The 11,336-nt window shown below is 39.3% G+C and overlaps 1 protein-coding gene across 1 annotated transcript; it reads right to left on the minus strand.

Annotated features, from left to right (window-relative positions):
- Positions 1-374: 374 nt before the first annotated feature.
- LOC109249307 (olfactory receptor 8S1-like) lies at positions 375-1,337 on the minus strand. Its single transcript, XM_019419669.2, has one exon. The coding sequence runs from the start codon at positions 1,335-1,337 to the stop codon at positions 375-377; it is 963 nt and encodes a 320-aa protein (XP_019275214.2).
- Between the last annotated feature and the right edge of the window lie 9,999 nt (positions 1,338-11,336).

Consider the following 11,336-nt stretch of genomic DNA (forward strand, 5'->3'; position numbering starts at 1 on the left):
ACTATGTTCAGCCCACATTTAAGAAGTACGTACGCTCTACACTTCATTGAGAGTGCAGTTTCTACCTAAGTTATTTGGAATTCTTCTGAGAGGAAGATTTTCTGTTCTCTTCCATTTATTTCATTATTCAATTATTTATTTATATTAGTATAATAGGTATTGATTTTATGCTTTTGGTTATAATCTAATGTTATGTTGTTTCTTTTGTTGCTCAAATTGTCCCATCCTTAGTCACCCGGGTCTCTTTCATTTGGTTCCTGTGTCCCTTCAACATACCCTTATCATTGTGGGTTTTGTTGTTGTTGTTGCTGTTGTTGAGTGCTTCCTTTCTGTTGCTACGAGATGCTTCAGGCTCATCTGGTACCTTTTCCGTTTCAGCCTTCAAATCTACCTGTTCTCTGCTCTCTGAGCTGTTGTAAACCTTTTTGCAACATTCTTTTCAGAGCTGCCTTTACTTCCTTGTTCTTCAAGCTGTAGACAAGGGGATTCACTAGAGGAGTGACCACACTGTACTGTATGGAAAAAATTAACTCCAGTGGGGAACTTAAGGTTGGCATGAAATAGCGAAGAAAAGCAGATCCATAGAAGAAACTCACTGCAGTGAGGTGGGAGGAGCAGGTGGAGAAGGCCTTGCTTCTGCCTGAGGTGGAGGTGATGCTCAGGATGGTGGAGATAATACGGGTGTAAGAGAAGAAGACCAGGAGTAAGGTTCCAGAGGCATGAATGATGGCAGAGCACACCAGGACTGCAAAGTTGGTGGAGATATCAGAGCAAGACAGAGAGAATAGAGATGGCAGTTCACAGCTGAAGTGAGGCATGACATGAGCCTCACAGAAGTCCAAATCGCAAGCCATGAGGGTGTTAATGAGAGCATCCAGAAAGCCCAGTCCCCATGAGACCCATACCAGACCCCCACACAACTGTTTACTCATCACCTGGTCATAGAGCAGGGGGTAGCAGATGGCAGTGTAGCGGTCATAGGCCATGGCAGAGAGCACAAAAGCTTCAGTCCCTGCGATGGAAAACACAAAAAATGCCTGAGCGAGGCAGCTTTCTATGGATACTGATTTCTTCTGAGACAGGAGATTCTCCAGCATCTTGGGCACAGTGACTGAAGTTAAACAAAGATCCAGGAAGGAGAGGTGACTCAAGAGGAAGTACATGGGGGTGTGGAGATGGGAATCAGTCATAATCGCCATCATGATCATCAGGTTCCCCATGATGGTCAGGAGGTAAATTTCCAGGAAAAATACAAAGAGGAGAATTTGGGTGTGAGGGTCAGCAGATAGCCCAAGGAGGATGAATTCTGTGATGGTGCTGTGGTTTCCTAAGACCATGACAGAAGATGTTCCACTGGAATGAAAGCATAAAGAAGCATGAAATATTCACCTTCTTTTTGTGCCACCTCAGAATCTCTACTTTATTCCATGTATGCACATCTTCAGTGTGCTTATCTTTTACACGGATTTTTAAAACATCTACTCTCCCTCCCTCCCAGGATTCTTCCCTCACTTGATTGCCAACCTCACAGGTCCCGAACTCTGAACCAGACCATTAGTACTCTTGTGGCTCCTCTCCCACAAATAACTCTGGAGACCTTCACATAATTTTTCAGTTTAGTCTATGACTGAATGGTTTCATCTCCTTGAACTGTCCTTTGATTGTAACCTACAATACTACTGGTCAAACTGTATCCAATACACTTCTTGGAGAAGTGATTCTAATCATCTCTGGTTTCTTGAGTCACACAGTGTTTCACTCTCCATTCAAAAGCTTGTAAGAGTTCGATATTACTTTATAATAACATGCTATATTTATTATATTTCTACTCTTCATGTGTCTCTCTCTAGTGTATTTGGTTATTTAATTCCAAGGACAGTTTCAAAATGTATGTGTGTGTGAGTATATGCATGTGGTGGGAAATGGGGTTAAGAAAGGAGATTGCTAGGAGTGCCTGAGTGGCTCAGTTGGTTGAACATCTGACTCCTCATTTTGGCTCAGGTCATGATCTCATTGTTAGTGAGTTCCAGCCCGGCACCTGGTTCTGTGCTGACAGCTCAAAGCCTGCTTAGGATTCTCTCTCTCCCTCTCTCTTCGCCCCTCCCCTGCTCATGCTCCCTTTCTCTCTCTCAAAAATAAATAAACATTTAAAAAAAAAAAAAAAGAAAGATTTCTGATCTATATTTTTAAGATTAACCCTCCCCCACCCCAAAAATTCAGATTCATAGGACATGTTCAGTTCCTCAGTTTGAACAGTCAGGATTTGCATCTCCTCTATATAAGCCTATGACCACAACTTTTAATTCTACAGTGCTCCTGAATAATTATAAACTTACCTGGTTGGCATTTAAAGATTACTCAATTTTTGAAGTAATTTCTCTACCAGCAGAGAACCTGTTTTACTTGGTCTTTTCTGTGATGGGTATTTTAAGCATTGCCCAGGTGGTTCTGCTACCTCTGTGCTACAGAATCAGGCATGAACTGGTCGGACCAGACTTGCCCCGGTGCCCTCATTACTCTCCTATTCTCTGCCTTGACTTCAGCTGAGACTCTGTTGAAAATTTTCCCTACAAATCTTGACCTAAATCCTACCTATTTTTCCATCTCACCTTAATTTCTATTTCTTCCCTTGTATAGCAGTCTTGATTACCTCCTTCCCTGCCTGGATGGATTATGGAAAATAATGATCCCTATTATTTCACTGGTCCCAATTATATCTAGGTATTATCAAATGTTTAGCTTTTTCTCTACCGGGAGATCTCAACAAAACTTCAGGGGCTGCATTATTTCAAATTTTAGAATATGGAAATTGAATCTGAAAATGCTGTGGTAACTTCTGGTGTTGAGAGGATTAGTGGATAAGCTTAACATCCCTCCCAGGTCTGTGAAGCTTCCATATCTGTGCTTTTTACACTCTGACTGGCTGACATTCATCTGACATTCATTAAGCACGTCTACTTCTCTTCACTCTATGTTCTCTTTTGTCGCTTACTCTCTGAACTGTTTTGGGCCTTCACCTGGGTATCTGTCTTGCTCCGGCTTTTAGTAGGATATATGAGTAGTGTTTCTTTTTCCTCCAAATGTGTTGCTTGTTTAGGAAGAATACATTTGGTATTTAATCATCCATATTATCTTAAATCCCAAACATACAGCAGAATGAAAGGCAATAATGGGTGCTCAGGATTTGTTAAATGTAGAAAGAATGAAAGAATAAAGTAAATATGACATGTACTTTGTTAGAGGAATATACCTAGCTTTAATTCTAACTTTAGAAATAAACAAAACTGGGGCGCCTGGGTGGCTCAGTCAGTTAAGCATATGACTTTGGCTCAGGTCATGATCTCACGGTTCGTGGGTTTGAGCCCGGCGTTGGGCTCTGTGCTGACAGCTCAGACCCTGGAGCCTGCTTGGGATTCTCTGTCTCCCTCTCTCTCTGCCCCTCCCCCACTCACGCTCTATCCCTCTCTGTCTCTCAAAAATAAATAAATGTAAAAAAAAAAAAGAAACAAACAAACAAAACTTGGGGTACCTGGGTGGCTCAGTTGGTTAAGCATCGACTTCAGCTCAGGTCATGATCTCACGGTTGGCGAGTTCGAGCCTGGCAATGAGCTCTGTGCTGACAGCTCGGAGCATGGAGCCTGCTTCAGATTCTGTGTCTCCTTCTCTCTCTGCTCCTCCCCTGCTCGTGCTCTGTCTCTGTCTCAAAAATAAATAAACATTAAAAAAGTAAAAAAGTAAATAAACAAAACTGGAGGATGCCTGGGAAGTGGTGGAGAAAGGTTGTAAAGACGGAAGACTTGTCTTTTGTCGTAATAATTGGTACCTAAAGGTTCCTTCCCCCAGGGAGCAGCTCTAGCTAATTTCTGTCCATGCTGGGAGGGTGGCTTAAAACCATGACATTTATGTGTACATTCCATTGTCCAACCCTGTCAATTCAGTAATCTATCCATCTGTGTTCCTGTTCAATTATTTATCCATTAATTTATCAGTTCTCTCATTTACCTAATTATTCAAAATATTATGGGTCTACTTTGTGCAAGGCCTCCTACTTATAACAGATTGGCCAAACAACCTTATCTAATGTTTGTTGAACTGTTGTGTGAATACACTTATTTGTCCTGCTTTTCCAGTCATACATTTCTGGCATTCATAGCTGAGTTCTTATGTTGGTTAACTTTTTTTATACCCAGCTTGAAACCTCAGACTCTTCCTTTAATGAGTCTTTTCTGGTATGTAACTCTTTGCAATAATCATAACCTGTCACCCAGAATTCTGAATTGACTCTGAATTTCCCAGCTTTCATCCAGGGAATTTCACCACAGTGTCATGTTATTCTGACCCACAAAACTCACAAGAACAGGTTCTATTCCTGCGGAGTGAGCCAATGTCCTGCTTTTCCTTTCTTTTCGTCTTTGTTTCTTTCTTTTTATTTATTTATTTATTTATTTATCTATCTATCTATCTATTTATTTATTTATTTATTTTGAGAGAGGGGGAGAGAGAGAGAGAGTGAGCAAGCGAGCTTGCAAGCAGGGGAGGGGCAGAGACAGAGGGAGAGAGAAAGAATCCCAGGCCTGCTCTGCACTGTTAGTTCAAAGCCCAATGTGGGGCTCAATCTTATGATCTGTGAGGTTATGACCTGAGCTGAAACCAAGAGTTGGTTGCTTAACCAGCTGAGCCACCCAGGTGCCCCATCTTTTCTTACTTCTTATTTAAACAAGTTCTCATATTCCCACCCCTTATCAGAACCCATATTCAAATCACCTCTCTGTTCTATCTGGTGAGTAACTTGCAGCCCAGTATGATAGCTCAGATTAATTCAGATTCTGCAATGAAGGTGAACAACCAGAAGGAAAGTTCAGTTCCTGCTGTCTCTGAATTTATAAAATCTCACTGGAATAAACGGTTTCTTTTGTTTTTCAGTAGCAAAGTAAACAGTCAATTCAGTACATTTACTTTAACTGGAAAATTTCTCAAGATTTATAATTTACTCTTTGATTTTGGCCATTTTCTCCATATTTACTCTCTAGTTTTTTCCATATTTGTTCTCATTGGAGACCTGGCTACAATCCCATTTTTATTTTTGGCATGTAGCCCAAGCAAACTCCAGCATAACTGAAGGACTTTTGGAGCAACTGTGAGTTAGAGACCCGATATTTGAAAACCTCTGTTCTATGCTGAGGACCCACAAAGCCAACCCATCAGGAAGGCAGGTGGAAGCCCAACTTGTGAGATTCTGTGATTTGCTCCCCCTGGAACCTAATATAGATCCTCTGACTGTGACCAACTGAGGACAGGGCTTCATTTCAACCATGTAGTGAAAGCTAAGCACTAATTTCAAAGTCTCTTCACTTACCTTGTGAGAGGGAACAGTGGCTTCAATTCACATTGAAGTTGAACGTCTATTTTGAAATTCAGAAAAAGGTGAAGAGAGAGAAGTTTGAGTCCTCACATAAAGGAGGGTGGAAAGTAAGAAAGTAGAACCCAGGGGGATCGTTTTCCACAAAATGTGTTATTTACCACTTTGCCTGTATAGCTGTGTTTGAAACTTCTCAAATAGGCTGCTTCTTGCTATCTCGTATGTTTATGTCAGATATCACCTTAAAGAGAAGTGAAGCAGGAAATTGCATTTTCTGGGTCATTTAAAAAATAATCACAAATAATTATCACCATCCATCCTATGATTTTTGGCTGAAGTTTATGCTCCTGTGAATTCATTTTACTTAAATTAGCGTTTGCCTAAATTTAAGATTCAATCAGTTCTGAGAGGCAAAGAACATCAATTCCATTATAAATTATTAACTTGTTTAGATATAATAATCTTATATCATTTCAAGAAGACATTCCAAGAAAAAAGTCTCAACAGTTACCTGTTTGGTGAAATCACACAGAAAATATTAGTTGATTATATACATGACTGGATAGATAGATTAATGAAGATAGGATGAAAGGCAGGTCTAGTGCTGCAAGGCAGAGATGGTCTGGGTAACTATTTTTGGAAATATAGAACCTTTGATGTTCTGAGGCCACCTGAAATGGGAAGAAGGGCCAAATTCTTGTGGTCTGTATGCATGGAAGACAAACTTCAAATATGTCAATATTTTCCTTAAAATCTTCTCTGATTTCTGCTATTTTGCTTCCCCTTTAACCACTAATATTGATGACCAGAGTTGATGGAGTGGTTAATAATATCAGAAAAGTAAATTATTTTTAGCACATGCATTTAGGGTCTAAGAGAAGGAGGATCTCAGACTACTGAAGTCTATCTACTATGATGTGCTTTTACCCATTCCTCCCCAGACTGAGAACCTCTTAGCTCCTGGTTTCAGTTTTCCAGACCGATGCAGATTCCATAGTCGCTGTAGACTCAATGCTAGAGAGCATAGAGAGGATTTATTTAGTAGATGCTAGAAACAGTTGAGGATAAGAGCCTCAAAGGAGAGAAATATCCACAAAGGTCCTAGTGGTTGTAACTTAGTCTGCAGTACAAGCAAAAGATGATGAGAGAACTTAAAGCAAAAGGAGTTGCCTAAGACAAGTAGGTACAGAAGACTAGATAAAAACAGAAACTGGAAATCTCCAGAGGGGAATGTGGGGAACCTTTAGAGAAATCATAGAGGTCTGAATTTTTCTGGCACAAAAGTCATCTTCTGGCTCTAGTCTTACCATAGTATAAGAAGTCGTCTTTGGTCAGGTGTTCACTATGCACAGGAGAACCACTATTTCTCTAGCCTAATTTTAGAGTGCATACATGTTTTCTATTCACAAGCTTCCAGGAGGGAAGGAAAATGTCTACTCTCACTCACTAAATACAGTGGGAAACATTCAAATTCTGAAAGGAGCACAAGAGAGACTTCTCTCATGTCATGTCAGACCCAATCACAGAGGCTACTACTCACTTATCTTTCTGAGTTTATACACTGGACAAAGAATATCAGTGAATTGAGTGATTTTCAGATACAATCTAGCTGAAGGGAATCAGATAGTCTGGTGGATCTCAGCAGTGCAAGGAAGCTGTAATCCCTGAGGTCATGGTCTGAAGCCAGACTTTAAGCTCATTAACTGGAAGAGTGAAGTTTGTAGAAGTCCTAGGGGATTCTCACAGATATAGGCTATAGAACTTTAGGGATGAAGTTTTAACTGGCCTTTGAAAGTAGGCAAGCTGGGAAGTCTTTTCCTGCTGGCCACTTATTAGGAAATTATTAAGGAAGGTATATAGTGAGATATAAGTAACCTAACAGGTGACTTTCCCACATCACAAGGAACTGTATCTTTAAACAGCTGGGCCGAACATTTTCTGATTAAATCTATTAAAAAATCAGAAACGGTTACTTACTCAACTATCTGACTCATTGGATGCATCTGTGAAACCTCATTCTATGCAGTAGTATGGCAAAGAGCAGTTTAGAGGCTAACATGATCCCAGGTCCAGCCTCACATCCTCATGGGAGGCATCTTTATCTCTGAAGATGAGTTGTTGGACATTAATGAGAAATTTCTCAGCTTATATGAAATTTTTTCTTTAAAATGTTTCTATTTTTGGAGTCTGGGGAGGGGACAAAAAAAATTTCTATTTTTATTAAAAAAATTTAAACTTGAGATATAATCAACACGTAACATCGTATAAGTTTAAGGTATAAACTTATAGTGTTGATCGATACATTCGTATATTGCAATATGAGTGCCACTGAAGTATTAGTTAACACCGAATAATTATAATATATAATATATAATCATAATTACTTAGTAAATTAAAATATATATGTCACATAATTATAATTTCTTTTTTTTTGTGGTGGGATCAAGAGCTAATTTCTTAGCAAGTTTGATGTCTGTAACAATACAGTACTGTTGCCTATAATCACTGTAGGGAATTTTAGATCCTCAGGGTTTATTTATCTACTGGTTGCAAATTTGTATCCTTAAACAAAATCTATCCAATTTCTCCATCCCCTCAACCTCTTGTAACCACCATTCTATTCTCTCATTTTACAAGTTTGGCTTTTTTTACATTTCATCTGTGAGTGATATCATACAGGATTTTTCTTTTTCTGTCTAACGTATCTCATTTGGCATAATGCCTTCAAGGGCCATCCATATTGTTGCAAATGACAGGATTTTCTTCTTTCTTGTGGCTGAATAATATTCTCTGTGTGTATGTATATATGTGTGTGTGTGTGTATGAGTGTATATATTATATGTATGTGTATATATATTATCATCTGTGTATATGTATGTGTGTGTATACACACACATACATATAATATATACATCTTCTTCATATGTTCTTCCACTGATGCACATTTAGATTGTTTCTGTCTTGGCTATTGTGAATAATGCTGCAATGAATAAGGAGTGCAGATATCTTTTCCAGGTATTGATTTCATTCCCTCTGGGTATATACCCAGAAGTGGAATTACTACATCATATGCCAGTTCTATTTTAATTTTTTGAAGAACCTCCATACTGTTTTCCACAGTAGCTGAACTAAATTACATTCCCACCAACAGTGTACAAGGGTTTCCTTTCCCCCACAGCCTCACCCTCACTTGTTGTTTTGTTTTGTTTTGTTTTTAATTTACATCCAAGTTAGTTAGCATATAGTACAACAATGATTTCAGGCGTAGATTCCTTAGTGCTCCTAACCCATTTAGCCCATCCCCCCTCCCACAACCTCTCCAGTAACCCTCTGTTGTTCTCCATATTTAAGAGTCTCTTATGTTTTGTCTCCTCCCCCCACCCCCCGTGGTTTTATATTATTTCCGCTTCCCTTCCCTTATGTTCATCTGTTTTGTCTCTTAAAGTCCTCATATGAGTGAAGTCATATGATGCTTGTCTTTCTCTGACTAATTTCACTTAGCATAATATACTCCAGTTCCATTCACATCGTTGTAAATGGCAAGATTTCATTCTTTTCGATTGCCAGGTAATACTCCATTGTATATATATACTACATCTTCTTTCTTTTTATTTATTTATTTATTTATTTATTTATTTATTAATTATTTTTTTTAATATATGAAATTTACTGTCAAATTGGTTTCCATACAACACCCAGTGCTCATCCCAAAAGGTGCCCTCCTCAATACCCATCACCCACCCTACCCTCCCTCCCACCCCCCATCAACCCTCAGTTGGTTCTCAGTTTTTAAGAGTCTCTTATGCTTTGGCTCTCTCCCACTCTAATCTCTCTCTTTTTTTTTTTCCTTCCCCTCCCCCATGGGTTTCTGTTAAGTTTCTCAGGATCCACATAAGAGTGAAACCATATGGTATCTCTCTTTCTCTGTATGGGTTATTTCACTTAGCATCACACTCTCCAGTTCCATCCACGTTGCTACAAAAGGCCATATTTCATTCTTTCTCATTGCCACGTAGTATTCCATTGTGTATATAAACCACAATTTCTTTATCCATTCATCAGTTGATGGACATTTAGGCTCTTTCCATAATTTGGCTATTGTTGAGAGTGCTGCTATAAACATTGGGGTACAAGTGCCCCTATGCATCAGTAGTCCTGTATCCCTTGGATAAATTCCTAGCAGTGCTATTGCTGGGTCATAGGGTAGGTCTATTTTTAATTTTCTGAGGAACCTCCACACTGCTTTCCAGAGAGGCTGCACCAATTTGCATTCCCACCAACAGTGCAAGAGGGTTCCCGTTTCTCCACATCCTCTCCAGCATCTATAGTCTCCTGATTTGTTCATTTTGGCCACTCTGACTGGCGTGAGGTGATATCTGAGTGTGGTTTTGATTTGTATTTCCCTGATAAGGAGCGACGTTGAACATCTTTTCATGTGCCTGTTGGCCATCCGGATGTCTTCTTTAGAGAAGTGTCTATTCATGTTTTCTGCCCATTTCTTCACTGGGTTATTTGTTTTTCGGGTGTGTAGTTTGGTGAGCTCTTTATAGATTTTAGATACTAGCCCTTTGTCCGATATGTCATTTGCAAATATCTTTTCCCATTCCGTTGGTTGCCTTTTAGTTTTGTTGGTTGTTTCCTTTGCTGTGCAGAAGCTTTTTATCTTCATAAGGTCCCAGTAATTCACTTTTGCTTTTAATTCCCTTGCCTTTGGGGATGTGTCGAGTAAGAGATTGCTACGGCTGAGGTCAGAGAGGTCTTTTCCTGCTTTCTCCTCTAAGGTTTTGATGGTTTCCTGTCTCACATTCAGGTCCTTTATCCATTTTGAGTCTATTTTTGTGAATGGTGTGAGAAAGTGGTCTAGTTTCAACCTTCTGCATGTTGCTGTCCAGTTCTCCCAGCACCATTTGTTAAAGAGACTGTCTTTTTTCCATTGGATGTTCTTTCCTGCTTTGTCAGAGATGAGTTGGCCATACGTTTGTGGGTCTAGTTCTGGGGTTTCTATTCTATTCCATTGGTCTATGTGTCTGTTTTTATGCCAATACCATGCTGTCTTGATGATGACAGCTTTGTAGTAGAGGCTAAAGTCTGGGATTGTGATGCCTCCTGCTTTGGTCTTCTTCTTCAAAATTACTTTGGCTATTCGGGGCCTTTTTTGGTTCCATATGAATTTTAGGATTGCTTGTTCTAGTTTCGAGAAGAATGCTGGTGCAATTTTGATTGGGATTGCATTGAATGTGTAGATAGCTTTGGGTAGTATTGACATTTTGACAATATTTATTCTTCCAATCCATGAGCAGGGAATGTCTTTCCATTTCTTTATATCTTCTTCAATTACCTGCATAAGTTTTCTATAGTTTTCAGCATACAGATCTTTTACATCTTTGGTTAGATTTATTCCTAGGTATTTTATGCTTCTTGGTGCAATTGTGAATGGGATCAGTTTCTTTATTTGTCTTTCTGTTGCTTCATTGTTAGTGTATAAGAATGCAACTGATTTCTGTACATTGATTTTGTATCCTGCAACTTTGCTGAATTCATGTATCAGTTCTAGCAGACTTTTGGTGGAGTCTATCGGATTTTCCATGTATAATATCATGTCATCTGCAAAAAGCGAAAGCTTGACTTCATCTTTGCCAATTTGGATGCCTTTGATTTCCTTTTGTTGTCTGATTGCTGATGCTAGAACTTCCAACCCTATGTTAAACAACAGCGGTGAGAGTGGGCATCCCTGTCGTGTTCCTGATCTCAGGGAAAAAGCTCTCAGTTTTTCCCCATTGGGGATGATGTTAGCTGTGGGCTTTTCATAAATGGCCTTTATGATCTTTAAGTATGTTCTTTCTATCCCGACTTTCTCAGGGGTTTTTATTAAGAAAGGGTGCTGGATTTTGTCAAAGGCCTTTTCTGCATCGATTGACAGGATCATATGGTTCTTCTCTTTTTTTTCGTTAATGTGATGTATCACATTGATTGATTT

Source organism: Panthera pardus, unplaced genomic scaffold (assembly GCF_024362965.1).
Source record: "Panthera pardus isolate Hobbes unplaced genomic scaffold, ASM2436296v1 HiC_scaffold_6, whole genome shotgun sequence".
Classification (NCBI taxonomy): domain Eukaryota; kingdom Metazoa; phylum Chordata; class Mammalia; order Carnivora; family Felidae; genus Panthera; species Panthera pardus.